General features: G+C 58.5%; 1 protein-coding gene across 3 annotated transcripts in view; it reads right to left on the reverse strand.

The window, feature by feature from the left end:
* Window positions 1-269: 269 nt before the first annotated feature.
* The window catches only part of Abcg1 (ATP binding cassette subfamily G member 1), a 45,942-nt gene continuing 31,669 nt past the window's right edge, over window positions 270-14,542 (reverse strand). Inside the window, exons 5-15 of one of the 3 annotated variants that reach the window (XM_003463958.4) lie at window positions 13,558-13,608; window positions 8,774-8,919; window positions 8,434-8,557; window positions 8,120-8,234; window positions 7,163-7,311; window positions 6,915-7,016; window positions 6,223-6,391; window positions 5,411-5,511; window positions 5,163-5,321; window positions 4,746-4,864; window positions 270-3,421 (exon numbers count right to left, since the gene is read on the reverse strand). In XM_003463958.4, coding sequence (XP_003464006.1) covers window positions 3,193-3,421; window positions 4,746-4,864; window positions 5,163-5,321; window positions 5,411-5,511; window positions 6,223-6,391; window positions 6,915-7,016; window positions 7,163-7,311; window positions 8,120-8,234; window positions 8,434-8,557; window positions 8,774-8,919; window positions 13,558-13,608 — 1,464 coding nt within the window. In that variant the 3' untranslated portion in view covers window positions 270-3,192. Of the gene's footprint in view, window positions 3,422-4,745; window positions 4,865-5,162; window positions 5,322-5,410; window positions 5,512-6,222; window positions 6,392-6,914; window positions 7,017-7,126; window positions 7,312-8,119; window positions 8,235-8,433; window positions 8,558-8,773; window positions 8,920-13,557; window positions 13,609-14,542 lie in introns of all 3 variants that reach the window. The other 2 variants (XM_003463959.4, XM_023562482.2) reach the window with 2 other exon arrangements.

The raw sequence follows: 14,542 nt of genomic DNA on the forward strand, positions 1-14,542 counted from the left end.
CTGGAGCCCAGGGAAGAGAGTGGGTTCTGGAGGAGGGGCAGGGGGCCCCCCAGAGGCCCCCACACACAGCAGGTGGTGCAGGAACATAGGGAAAACTCATAGCCTCGAGACAGCTCACTGGAAAACTTGGGGGTCCTGGAGGGGTCAGGTGACTATGTCCAGCTGCATCAGAGCATGTCTCGTCAGGAAGGGTACCCCGAGACACCCTAAACACGTAGCAAAGCTCAGGCTGGTCCCCAAAGCACTAGACACCATGTGGAAGCAGAAAGTTTGATACAAAACGTTTTATTAGCAGTCTTCACTTCTGGAAAGTGTCTGAGCTTCTGTCCACACATCTTCCCTCTGGGCTTCACTCCGATTTCTGTCCTGTTCATCCAACAAGAGGCCCAGGGTTTCGCTCCCACTGGTACCGTCGGCACCATGGCATGAAAGGAGAGAAAGTTCTCTTTCCTTCTCCGAGGTCAGGGCGGCGACAGTGAGGGGCTGGCGCACCAGAGATGAAGGGGACCCTGCCGAGCAACACCTCAGAGCAGGCGTGCACACGTGCACACACATGTTCACACACATGTGCATACATGCAGACGCGCACAGCTGCTGGCCAGGTGCCGTGCTAACCAGTTGAGGCCAGCAGGGGCAAGAAGGGCCCCCTGCATGACAAGGGGCAAGCGCGGCCCCAGGCAACACCCTTCCCTGCACGTGGTGGGCACTGCTGATCACTCTCTTCTGGGCCACCTGCCTGGGGCCAGAACTGGGAGCCAGCCCATTGCCTCCACCCTCCCCGCTTCCCCTTCCCTGCCTCGGTGTCCCCGGCCTGGAGAGAGGAGGCAGAACCCCCGGGCAGGCAGCAGAGAAGGAAGCTCCTTTATAGGGGTGCCCATGCGCCCTCCCATCCCCTCCTCCAGTCTCCTTGAGGGGCACTCCCTGGGCTGCAGTCTCCTCTGGTACCAGCAGGGGGCGCAAAGAGCCCCCATGGCTTCACACTTCTCTTCAGATACAGGAGAAAGGAGCACCTGGGCGCTAACAGCGAGAGGAACCCCAAGGCGTCAGATCTGGGGGGTCGTTTCCACCCCAGCCCCAGCCTCAGCGGCAGGAACTGAGCTCAGGACCCCCTCTTCCCACGGTGATTTGGAAAACAGCGTGGGTGACTGTGTGGTCGCGGCCTTAGGTCCTAGGAAGAGGGAGCTGCAGAACCAGAAGAGAAGGCAAGGGGCCCCGGAAACACAGATCTGAGCACTGGAACCGGGTGGCAGAGGGGGAGGGGAGCACACCCGCACCCTAAGGTGGCAGCCAGGCTCTGTGGCAACAGCGCCAGCCTGAGGGGCCCCCTGCACGCTGTCACCTGCTCAAGTTGGGCCCCTAAAAACTGACCTGTATCACCCAGTCCAGGCCACTGGCTCTCCTGTCCCGTGATGGACCTTTTGGGGGACTCTGGCAGACCCTCATTTACACAGGGTGAGAATAACCCATGGAGTGTATAACCCACTTCCTAGGGAAAGGCTCCCTCCAGGGCTGCGGCGCTACGGAGCCTGGGTGTGCCACGTGCGGGTTCTGTGGACGCGGCGGGCAAAGGGAGGCTGTCTTCGGGATGGCAGTGTGGCTCCCCCGGCCACAGCCCACAGCCCCGTAACACTGCACCTCCCTGATGCAAGGCTTCCTCCAGGACGGGCCTCACCAGGGATGCCTGCCCTGCCCGCCTGCACGCTTCTCCAGGGACTGTGGAGCAGGCCTTCCTTCCCCGTGTGGGGCGGCTACACTTGAAGCTAAATCAAGATTTTATTTATAAAGGCTGGGTTGGACCCTGGTTAAAAACTGAATCTAAGGCAATCTTCTATTTGTATAAGCGGACTTAACAGTTTGTATTAATACAGCTTCCACTGCGTTTGCCAAAAAAAAGATCCAGAAGTAAAAATTAAATTAAATTAAATTAAAAAGAAACCTCGAGGCATTTTTAAAGCCAAATCCACACAGTCAGTCCACTTTGGACCCTTTCCATTCTGCTCGAGCAGGAACGCAGGCCTCGGGACCTCGGGGTTCCAGAGCTGCACACAACCTAAATGGGCTCCAGAGCCATGATTTACAGGGCAGGGGCTGTCTCTTAAGGGCCACTCTGACACCAGGGTCATCCCATCCCGGAGGACAAGGCAGCCCTTATCCTAGCAGTGACCCGATCAGCACCGCCTGTCCAATCCAGCTGGCCCAGGTCCCCCTCGTAGTGCTGGCTGGCCCAAGGCTCCAGGGCCTGCCCGAAATCCCCCAGCTCAGCTTCCCAGGGGCGATGGAGGTAGTTCATGTGATCGATGAGGAAGGAAAATATCCTTCAAAATCAGTTGGGCTGATCCGCACAATTTTGTGTTTTAGGCAAACGAAGGTGGTCAGAAATTTAGCAAGAAGCCATCTACTTCGCACAAAGTAAGAAGCAGGTAGAAAAAATAATGTGGCAGGGCTGGCTGCTTTCATCTGAGAGTTGTCTGTGCCACTCTCAAGGACTCCGCATCTCAGCGCGGGCAGTGTCGGTGCCACCACCCCGGGAGCCCATGTCCACTTTTCACAGCGTCTGCCCAGAATGAGACAGCGCTAACATTAGGTCTGCTTTCTTAGTCTCTGAACACAGTGAGTTATTTACCCTGAACAGCTCCACAAGTGCTAAAAAGATACACTTTCTTAAAATGAAAGAGAGTTACCAACTTTTGGTTCTGAAAGTGACTTGTCAGAAGAGAGACAGACTTCAGAAGGAAAGCCAGGAGAAAGAAGCCGTAGAACGGATCCCTCCCCGCTAGGCTTTCTGCCCCGCTCCGTGGCAGGGACTCCCCATGTGACCCACAGAGGAGTGGTCCTGGCTCCCCGTCCAGGACTAATGTCACCTCCACAGCAGGAGCAGATTTACCGAGGAGGCCTCTTGTCACCAGCTGTGTTGCAGTTTTAAATCCTGCCCCGTCTGTGGGGCTTTAAATTCTGCATGTAAAAACAAAGCAAACCTTTCTACATCTCCCTAGGTAAAGCTAGAAAAGGTAGTAAGAGACGTCCCACCCAGGTGAGCGGCGAAGCTGATCGCTGGCTCCCACCGACCGGCAGGTGAGGCTGCCAGGTGGGGTCAGAGGAGTCTCCGTGTCACCGGACACAGGCACGCGGCCGCCACTCGGCAGTGCCCTCGGCCACCATGTCTAATGTTCCTCCTTGCTGGCATGGGCCGCTTTACCTCTCTGCCCGGATTTTGTACCGCAGGACAAGGTAGGCGATGAGGCGCAGGGAGACGAAGAAGACCCCCAGCACGATGAAGTCCAGGTAGAGCTTGGCATTCTCCACGTCCAGCTCCCGCAGGATGGCCTCCGACTTTTGAAAGTGGCAGGTCTCATCAATGTCACAGTGCAGGTCTTCTCGGTCCAGGCCGTAGATGGACAGGATGACGCCCTCAAAGCCATACCTGGGGAGGAGGGCAGTGCTGGGCATGAGAGGGCCCTGTGCGGAAGGCCAGGCTGCAGCCTCCTCCTGCCTGCCCAGGTTTATCCTCCAAAGCCCCCTGAATGCATTTGAGGGGTGTTGGGGAGGTGACTGGAATATGAGGGTCACAACTGATGTGCTCTTAGGAGGTGGGAGGGGTGGCCACTGGAGGTGTGGCCTGAAGGCTCACATCCCCCTTCCTCTGCTTCCTGTCCTCCACGCAGCATCGCAGCATCGAGCGGCTCTCCTCCGACAGGGCCCTCTGCTGGGCTGCCCTCTCCTGGAGCCAGCCAACCACAGGTGAAATGTTGGAAACCACAGGCCAAACTAAACCTCTCATTTAGGCTGTGGGTGTCAGTATTGCGTATGGCCCCAGAACAAGGGAGGCACTAAGGGACAAAGAGCTTTCATTCCTGGATACTCCCTTGACTCCTGAAACCTTCCTAAGACAGTGGTGTGGAGCCTATGGCAGGCGTGGCTCAGCAGGCACTCAGAGCCCTTGCCGTCATCCCAGCAGCCAAGCAGCTGATAGCAGTAGCCTTTCCCGGACCAACCCCTCAGGACTCAGGTTCAGCTGCAGTTTGTAATAAATAAGTGGGTTTGGGGCTGTAGTCTGGGTGCTGGGTCTCTACCCTAAGATGAGCACACACAATGCTCCACTCCGTGGCTGCACCCAGTCTTGTTTCTTCCAGACCCCCAGCAAAACCTGACGCGGAACCAACATCAGAGGTGAGGTGAATCAAAGCACACTCGGATTCCCTCCCTGGTTGCGTCTTCTCTAACAGATGCATGTGACGGTGGGTGGGCGTCCCGGCTGGCACATGGGAGTATCTGAATACCCACGCGTGCACCCTCTGCCCTTCTGTCCCAGAGTCGTCTCTGCGGAGCCCAAACACAGAATTCCAGAAGGAAGTCTGGGTCCCTAGAGTCCTGGTGCTGGCCAGCACACAGACTAGTGTGGCTGGGACCCAGGTTCTGTGTAGCCCCCATTTCCCTGCACGATCCACACAGGTCTCAAGGACACTGCAGAGGGGCAGCCCTGTCTCCAGCTTGTGAGGAGCAGCGCAGAGAGATGAAGGCTGGCTTGCTCCCACAGGACTTCTCATTCAGGTGTCTCAGAGAATCCAGCTCTTGTGACAGCATATTTCACACGAGATAGGGAAACAGTGCTGTGTAGGGCAGGCCTGGGACAGCCCTTTGGAGGACAGTGGGGTGCACAAAAAAAAGGCATCGAGCCCTCCAGCTGCGTCCCGCCCGGCTGAGGCCCGGCAGCGCACCCAGTCTACCCGCACCCCCGACCCGACTACCTGACGTAGGAGATGTACGACATCCACTGCAGGTATGTGGGGATGGTGTCGAAGCTGACAAAGAACCCCGAGAACAGGAGCACAGGGATGGCTGTCACGGGACCCACAAATGTCGCCACCTGGGGTGGGGCAGGGACACAAGCAGACCTTGCTGGAGGAGTGGGTGAGTCCCAATCCACTATCAGTTTGGGTGGCCCTGGGCGTGGTCACTGTCTGCTGGGAGACACAGTCCTGGGCAGGGCAGGCAGGGGCCCAGGAGCAGGTGCCATCTGATACTCCTGGTGACGCGGCTCCTTCCCATAGGCCCCCATCTCGGAAGTCCAGACCTCGGGCAGGAGGACAGTGCTGGGGTCTTGGGGAACAGCCAGGGCCCCATCAGGCTGCGGGGACCACAGACACCCCGAGGGCACCACACACCTGCAGGGACGTGGAGGCGGCACCGATCAGCAGGCCTAGGGACTGCGCCACGAGCGAGGTCATGGTGCCCAGCGCGGCAAAGAGCACGAAGCGCACAGCGTCAGACGGCTGGGACGTCATCCAGTACACGATGCTGCAGTAGGCCACCGGGAACAGGATCTGGGGACGCACGGCTGTCAGCCAGGGCACGGTCCAGGGCCCCCTTCCAAAACCCCTGACCTCCCTCTCTGAGCACTCAGCCCGCTCACCTGGAAGGGGACGTCGGCCATGGTCTTGGCTAGGTAGTAGGCCTTCAGGCTGTACCAGTAGTTCAGGTGCTCTCGCAGGAAGACGCTCATCTCCAGGGGGACTAGAGTGGAGGGAGAGCGGTCTGTGTATCCTGCTGGCCAGTGGCACAGGTCCTCTCTTTGCTATAGGACAGGTCCTGGGCAGGGCAGCTGTGGGCCCTGGGTCCCCTCCCCAGCACAGTGAGAGATGGTGCCTGGCCCTGCTCCGGCCTGCACCGCAGCAGGGGTCTCAGGATGACCTGGCTGAACAGAAAGGCCCGCAGTTCCTCTTCTGAGGAGAATCCAGGAGCTGAGCCTGGTGGGGCTTGGCTGTCATCCCAGCAGTCTGGGAGGCTGAGGCAGGAGAATTACGTTCAAGCCCAGCCTGGGCACTTAGTGACTTAGTGGGACTGTCTCGGGATTTGAAAAAAATAAAGAACTGTCAATGGAGATCATGGTTCAATTCCCAGCACTGAAAAACTGAAATCAAACAAAAACAAAGGCCCCTCCCCCCAAAAAAAACACAAAAAAGCATGACTACAGACAGGCTGCTAGGCGGTGGGAGGCTGGGGCTCCTGAGTTCCCCAGGCTGGCTACAGAACCGGGGGCTGCCGTGTCAGAAGCCCTTAGAAACCGCCCTCCATCTGCCCCCACTAGGCTGTGCGGTCTTCCCCAGATGTACGCATTGTATATGCTCATCTAACCCTAACCAGTGAAGCCTGCCGAGGCCACACGCAGGAGGGAACTGGAAAATGCAGGGCACCGCGCCCAGCCCACTCTGCACGGTCACTCACAGGTCAGCACGGTGGGCATGAGGGCGGCGAACATGAGGAACAGCATGGAGAAAAAGAGGAAGCCGGAGTTGCTCAGGACCTTCTTGGCCTCGTTGCCGATGCCCAGGTAGAGCAGGCCGATGAGGAGGCCAATGCCGATGTGTGAGGTGATGCGCAGGTGTGTGAGGACCTGGGGCAGACACGGCTCTTACCTCGGTGCCTGTGTGCATGCGCAGGGGCCGCCCGGGGCCCAGGAGCCCCGGCCTCCACTCCTGTCCCTGTGGATCTCAGCTCTGCCCACCTATGTATGCGTTTATACAACTGTGCATCACGGACAGGTGAGGATGGACTCATGCACACACATGTACGTGTGCATAGCACGCTCTGGGTGCTGTTAAAACCAAAGCCACCGCTGTCACTAAACTGTCTTCAAAATTGGTGGACGAGGACAGTGTCCCTGAAGACAGGGGGCAGCCAGGTTGGCCGCGGTGGGCACGAGCCCTCCTATGAGCCCGTACCTTTCAGCCGTGGTCTCAGAGGTCACACTGGACCTGGCTCTCACAGGCCAGCGGTTGGGCTGTCCCATGAAGGGCGGCACTGTTGGGGGACCCTGGCATCTCTCCCTACAGCCCCGGCAGGAGCTGTTCCTCCATCCCATTGGGCTGCTGCCCACAGAGAGCCAAGGAGGACAGGGGGCCCGGCGGATGGCTCACCGAGTCCCGCATGATGCTGAGGAAGGTCCTTTTGAAGAGAATGCAGAACTGCGTGAGACAGCTGGCGGAGAAGCTGTGGCAGCCTTCCACGGAGGCCGAGTCCTGGGCACGGAGAGGGTCAGTCAGGCCCCGCCCGGCGTCATCCCGCACAGACAGCGCCGTGCGTGGGCCAAGGCTGGCGGGTAGCCATCCCGGGCCGGGGTCTGCATTACCTTTCTGAGCCCCTTTAATGGTTTTGGCTGCTTTACCTCTTCGGAGGGCCGGTGCCAAAGGAAGGGGTTCACCTCGGCTTCGCCCGCGAGGTCCCTCTTGTAGGCCGCGTCGCACATGCCCTCCCGCACGGCTCTCACCAGGCGGCCGTTCTGGTCACCGTACTCGCCGGAGGCCACCTCCATGACTGCGGGGGCAGAGGGCGGTGTCAGGCAGCCTCCACGGGAGACGGTGACAGATGGCTGCTTTCCTCGTGGGGCCCTGGCCTGCGCCCCACTCTGCCCTGGGGTCCACAGACCCTGCCGGCCCCTGGCATCTCCCCACTCCCTGGCCCGTCCTCCGTCCTTCCCTGCTCGGTGGCACCTGGGGCACCGTTCCTTTCCTCTCAGGAACAAACACGCAGCAGCTGCCAGCTGCCGGCCCCCTGGCTCTTAAATGTGCCCGGGTCTCGCCCCCAAGGCAGAGCCCCTCTCAGTCTCCCTCCCTATCGTGGCCTCTGGGTGACTGACAAGCAGTCCTATCCAGTGTGGCGGTGCACACTAGTCATCCCAGCACTCTGGAAGGCTGAGGCAGGAGGATACCAAGTTCTAGCCCAGCCTGGGCAGCCGCATGAGTACAATTCAGGAAATGACAGAGTAGAAAATATGAAATTTTGGGCACGTGTGCCCCGAGGATTTACAGAAAGAATCGCTATGGTATGAGGAGGGCTGGGGGCAGGGAGGCCAGCAGGGGACACTGACGTGAGTCTGAGTGGCCAGGGCCCTGGGGCAGGGTCTTTGTGGGGCCCCGGGATCCTTAGTCCTGGCACCTGAGATGAGCTTTCCCTGGCTGCACCTGAACCGGCGACCGCCATCCCTACCAGGAGTGAGGACTCAGGGCAGGGGCCAGAGCCACCGAAGGAAAAGCCCTGCCTCGATTCCTCATGCTGTCAGCGGGGCACTCAGCAAACCCAGCAGTGCCACCCGGAGGTGGGAAAGGCTCTCCCTGGCTCTTACCGAAGTCCGCGGGGTTGTGGTAGGTGGGACAGTTCAGACCCAGGTCCCGCAGGTAGGGCACGAGGTTGGAGACTTTCCCCCGGTACACGCACTGCCCCTGACTCAGCACATACAGCTGCGGGGAGGAGGGAAAGAAGGGCATTCCATTCAGTCAGTGAGGCAGTCAACTGGCCAGTTATTCAGGCCATTGGCCAGGCAGAGGCCTGGGGACTCCCGGTGGCCTCTGGGGTTCCCAGGCCAGCCTCAGCCCAGAGGGTCTCTGAGGCAGGATTGGGTGGAAGTCGGGGAGTCTGCAGGGGACCCCGGCCACACACCTGGTCAAAGAGCTCAAAGAGCTTGGCGCTGGGCTGGTGGATGGTGCAGACAATGGAGCGGCCGCCCTGGGCCAGGCCCTTCATCAGAGACACCACCTGGAAGCAGGACGCACTGTCCAGGCCGCTGCAAGTCAAGGGCACTGTGAGAAGGGACGTGGCCCGGGGAGGAGGGTCCCCGCTGCCATTCCAGCCCACTGCACCATGGGGACAGAGGACGCCTGGAGCACAGGACCCTAGCACAGCCTGGGCAGGGACCCGGGGATGGGGTGCAGGTCTCAGCCCCCTTGGCCACCTAGATGAACTGGAAGTGGACAGGGATCTTCCCATGGTCCCCGTTTACCTGGTGGGTTCATCGAAGAACATGACTGGGGGGTTGTTGACCAGCTCCAGTGCGATGGCCAGGCGCTTCCGCTGGCCGCCCGACAGGCTGCCAGTCCGCGTGTTGGCACAGGACAGCAGGCCCAGTGCCGTCAGGATCTCCTTTACCTGGGGACAGGGGACAGGGTTCCTGTGAAGGACCGTCCTCTGGACCTTGATGCAACCAGAGCTCCCACCTTGCCGGTCACTCCTCCTGGGGCCAGCGCACACCCCATGAGCCCCTAAGCCCCCAGTCCTGACTTCCAAGCTCAGAGGCCGAGACGCAGTGGAGGAGTTGGACTTGTCCCTGGCTGGTGACCTGGCACTGGGCATGGACCACACTTCTGAGCCTGGCCCAGCGTTCCACATGGAGGAGGCATCCAGTTAGCACTGACCAAGGGATGGACCAAAAGACAATCGTTCTTTTTCCTCTCTTCTCTTCTCCTCCTCTCCCCTCTCCTCTCTTCCTCTCCTCCTCTCCTTTCCTTTCTTCCATTCATCTTCCTTTGCAATACTGGAGACTGAACCCAGGGTCTTCACATTGAGCCAAAACCCAGGCTCTTTTTATTTTAACACGGGGTCTTGCTAAATTGTCCAGACTGGCCTTGAACTTGCAATCCTCCTGCCTCAGCCTCCCAGAGTGCTAAGATTACAGGCGTGCACTGCCACACTGGGCTCCCATCGGGATCCTGACCAGTACAGGGGACCTCCGTGAGTCCCCAATGAAATAATGTAGACAAACTTGCCACAGCAAGCATGCTCTCGGGGTGTGTATTTCTGAGGCTGTCATCACTGATGGGACACATGGGGACACAGTTCCTGCAGGCTCACCAAATGAGCCAGGCCTCTTGGAAGGCCCCTTTGGTGTGAGGATGGAGGAAAAGGGCCTTGGAGACGGTGTTGGTGATGAAGAGACCTCGGCAGGAGGGCCACCCAGCCCTGACCTGGATGGTGGGAACAGCAGGTCCCTTGCACTTCTCCAGAGCAGCCTGAGGGAGGTGGAGGTTGGGCCACCCGTCGTCACCCTACCAGGCCCTCCATGGGGACACAGGCTCAAAGCTCCCTGCAGAATCTACCGGCCTTGTCACCACCCCTGGCAGCTGACGCAGATCCCTGGGGGCCATGGCCAGTGGACCCCAGGCCAGCAGCCTCTCCAGGAAGATGAGGTCATTGGGCGGAGGAGGGAATCAGAGAGTGGAAATTTCCATTCTGAACTTGTGCACGGGCAGTAGGAAAGGCAGCTGAAGGGACAGAAGAAACCAGTGCACTGGAGCCGGACAGCCAGAAGTGGTGTAGTGTTCGGTCAGAGATCTGGGTTCAAATCCTGCTGTGGCCTTAATCTAGGACCACCTCAGGTTCCAACATTGCTCCTCTGGGGGCCGCTACTCCAGAGGACACTGCAGGGAGGCTCCCAGAAAGGCCAGCAGGGGGCGCTGGTGGGCAGGACTCGTTCAGTGGCTCTCTGCCTGGTTTCCCAGCAGGAGGCTCCCAGCTCTCCTCTGACTGCTGGCTGAGGCTGCAGGATGACCCCGCTGTCCCAGCTCACATTCAGTGCAGTCCACGGGCACAGGTGTCTTTGACCTCCCCGCTCCCTGGAGCAGGAGAAGAGGCTACTGTGGGTCTCTGCATTGCAGGGGTCTGTCCTTCTCCACCTCTCCAAGGCCCAGCCTACGTGCTCCAGCACTGTCACAGAGGTGACACCTTCCAGGTTGGTTTTAAGTGACCCAGAGAAGACAAACAAGTAGCTTGTCTGCTTGTATCCATCTCACCAGACAAACCACTCCGGGGCCACCTGACTAGAGCCATCCTGGGGCCTTGCTGTCCGGGGACGAGTGATGCAGCCCCAGTCCAGTGCGCAGGGACCGGGACGGGGCCTTACTGCTGAGGGCTCCTTGGGGCTCCGCACCTTTTCCAGGGACAACAGCGCATCCTGCCACCTGTGGCGCACACCCCGGCTCATGCTTCCAGGAGGAATAAACACCTTCCCTGTCACTGTTACTCACAGGGGCCCAGATGCTGCTGCACCCCAAAGATGCCCTGCAAGGAGCAGGTCCTGTGGACGGCGGGGCTGGGTGCCACACTCACCATGGCTGTGTGCTGGGCGGTGCACACCTGTCCCCACAGAAGGCACCTGGGAAGAGGCTTCCTGGCTCTGTGACCCCTTCATGTGGGGCTCAGACTAACAGGTGCCATGCAGCCTGCTGCCCTGTCACATGTCAGGCCTTGAGTCTTGAGTGACAGATGGTGGCTCAGGTACAGCGGTGTCCATGGGTCCTTGGCTAGGGTGGGTGGGGCTCAGCTCTGCATTCCTGTGACTCCCTCCACGTGGCTCTGCTCTGCCCTGTCACTCATGCTGTGTGAGGCCTCCCCACCTGAAGTCAGTGGCCTTTTCCACGGCCTCCACAGCGTCTGCACTGGGCGCTTCGCTCCAAGACAGCCATGGGAAGGGCTATGGGGTGGACAGTTGTGATGGGCAGCCGAGCATGAGAGGGGACCCTGGGCCCCCCAATCCACTGGCCACTGGGTGGCAGCCCTTTCTGGCTCTCCAAAAGGAAAGCACTTTGCTGAGGGCCCTGTCCTGATGGCCAGGTCACTGCAGTCCCCCAGCAGACTGTGCTCTGACATCTGCTTTCTCCATATTCACCCTCATGCCCAGTGCCAAGTCCTTCATTTCACGTCCATGGTGTGCATCAGCACAGGCTGCTTCGACAGAGCCCTGCCCGCCCGGCAGACACCGTGGAGAGGCCCGGCTCCCGTTCTGGAGGCAGAGGCTGGGTCTCCTGCGGGTTAAGCCCCTCCTACTGCCTCTCTCCAAGCTCATGAAGGGCATCTTCGCCTTGCACCCTCGAAAGGTCAGCCCGGTGTGCGCGTCCTGACCTTTTCTCATGGTGACACTGCTGCCGCAAGGCACCCCTGAAGGACCCCATCTCCACAGAAGGGCGATGCCCAATCAGGTGCCAGCCCAGTCCCTCTGCCCTGGGAAAGGGCCAGGCCTATTCTCGATGCCACGCTTTCCATGCCTCTCCTGGGTTCTACCCTGTTCAGATAACCCACTTTTTGCCTTCAATCTCAGAATGACGGAGCTCCATATGAAATGTCTTCTGAAGCACCCCCCGGGAGTGTGTGTCCGGCACCTGCACTGGAGGGCGGAGGAGGGAGCCCTACAACTGCCCGGTGTTTTCTCCATATAAACAGGGTTTACATTTGCTTACTGTTAACTATTCTCTGCAATAGGGAAGGAGAAAACGGCATGAACAGCAGAGTGTCGAATGCATCCTCCAATGTACGACTGCACCCTGCTGACCATGGCTCTGCTGAGCAAGGGAAGGACCTGCCCCTGCCCTGAGAGGGTGTCCACAGGCATAGCTGTTATGTAAGTGGGATTTCATCAGATTCGTCTCACACTGAAAACCCCAGCAGTGCTGGCAGGAAGTGAAGAGGATGCCAGTTGGGCTTCCCTAGGACCAGGTGTCCACCCACTGGTCACCCTGATCATGCTTTCTGGGGCTCCCACTGAGGCCACTGACTGCACCCTTCCTGCTCCCTGGGAGTTTAAGGAGCCAGAAAAAGTGAAAATGGAATGAGGACATCTCAGTCACGCTGGAAACCTGTTTATTTTCTTTTTTAAAGGCTGGTTAATAACATGCAAGAGCCAAATTTTTTTCTTGCCAGTGTGTGGGCAGAGGGGGGTTATTTTTAAACCAATGACTAAATCATCTGTGTCTTCAGCACGCATAAAACATAGCTTAATCTCAAGTGTGTGTGCTGCAATCTAAAAGTGTCACAAAGGTTTACATTTTTAAAACTCTCTTACAGTAAAAGACTCACTGCTGCTAATCTCCCTCCCTCCAAGCACACCCGTCCCATCATCCTGGCCTCTTCCTGCAGCGGCTCTGCAGTCCTGTCTCCTGAGGGTCTTCAGCTGTGCTGTCCTGGCTGCCTCAGTGTCCTGAATGGATTAAAAATGTGTTCCTTTTATGGTCACTTTGACTTTGGGAGGAGCAGGAAGCCACATGGTATTAGCGCCGGTGAATCAGGCAGACAAGGACACAGCGTCCTGTTTTTACGAGCTGCCTTTCTGTTGGATGGCACTCGGCACAGCATTCACTGTGTTCTTTTCTTTTCTTTTTTTTTTTTTCTTCTTTTTCATTTTTATCGGTACCGGGGATCGAACTCATGACCGCCTGCTTGCAAGGCAGGTGCTTATGCCACTGAGCTAAATCCCCAGCCCATTCACTGTGTTTTTGATCACCTTCATAAACACACTCCAGGAAGAGGACTCCAGAGCTGCCGCAGGAAGGGACGGGGATGAGGGGATGCTGGGAATGTCCTGGAAGTGTGGGGGTTTGGGATGGATTCATAGCAATGTGTCTTTCTTCTTTTCGGTAGTGGGGATCAAATTTGTGCCTTTGTGCCCATCAGGCAGTCGCTGAGCCACTGAGCTACATCTCCGGCCAGCACTGTGGCTTTCACTAGAGTAATTTGTTAATTTGAACGTCCACTGTGTATTCCGATCAGACCCCGTGCTAACCACTGAAGGGGCAGTGCACAGGTCTCCACCCTGAGGTGGCATCTGCAAGGCCACCTGACCCTGGGGTGCAGCCCGAGTCAGAGCTGTGTCCCTGGACTCTGTGACCCATGGCCCCCCCCAAAGTGACCCTGACCTGTATTTGAAAGGAGAGGCGAGAACAAACCAGCAAGCAAAAGCAGATCTGAACCCCTGTGGGTCCTTCCCAATCAGAGGTCACCGCCTCTGGACACACTTACCATCTCCTTTCTGCCCTCATCCTTCTCCTGCAGCTTCAGGTGCGCGGACACCTGCAGGGATAGGGACAGAGGTGCACAGCTGTCAGGGCACAAGCCTCAAAAGCCACAGCGACCCGACAGCTCCTGGAAACACAGGAGGCTCCTCGAAGGTGGGGCTGGTCATGGAGAGGTGGTGGCACCAACCCTGCTTGCACGTCTCAGGCGATGTGGGGCACAGGGGGTCGGGGGCTCAGGCACCCTGCCCTCGAACGTGTGCCTGACTGGGAGTGCAGAGCATGTTTAGGAACCGCACCCACCACTGGGAGCTGGCAGCTGTACACAGTGGGAGCAGGGAGGTGCAGTCCCCAGGAAGGTCCTCATCCTGCCTCATCTGCTGAGGTGTTCTTCACTGGGAAAACTCTGGCAGAATCCGAGCAGAGGTCTGTGCACCCAGCACACATCTGGGTCCTGCTCTCGCAGGACCTGTGCTCTGGGGCCCCTGGGTGCCTCAGTTTCTTTCTCACTGCCTCACAAAGGAGGGACGCTGCTGAGAGGCCAGTGAGAGAGAGAGAGAGGCAGGCAGGCAGGCGTGAAGAGGCCCCAGGCCCCAGAGTGGTGCGGGGCAAGGCCTGACTCCTCTGGAGGACAGCTCTCTGTCACATGACACCGAATGTCATTTTGGTCTGCCTGGCTGCTGTGAAGGCAGAAGCAGCACACAGAAAGGAACAGCTGTGTCTGGTGTGTGGTCAGCATGGGTGGTCAGTGTCATAGCTACCCAGGAGGTGGGACCTTGCTTGGGAAAAGGTGCAACAGGCTCAGGTTAGAAGCAATTCTCAAGGGCATTGTGGAATTCCCCAAATCAGAATCTAGCTGAGTTTGATTCTGGAAATGGACATTTTTCACAGTACCATCTGGGGACAACATTGGGGCGGGACAGAGCGTCACCACCTGTGCCTGTGAAGCAGTGCAGTGACTGAGCTGGAAAGTCAAAGCAATGGCTCCGTCC

This window comes from Cavia porcellus, unplaced genomic scaffold, assembly GCF_034190915.1.
Source record: "Cavia porcellus strain 051 isolate PalLab524CR breed Dunkin Hartley unplaced genomic scaffold, mCavPor4.1 scaffold_15, whole genome shotgun sequence".
Lineage (NCBI taxonomy): Eukaryota > Metazoa > Chordata > Mammalia > Rodentia > Caviidae > Cavia > Cavia porcellus.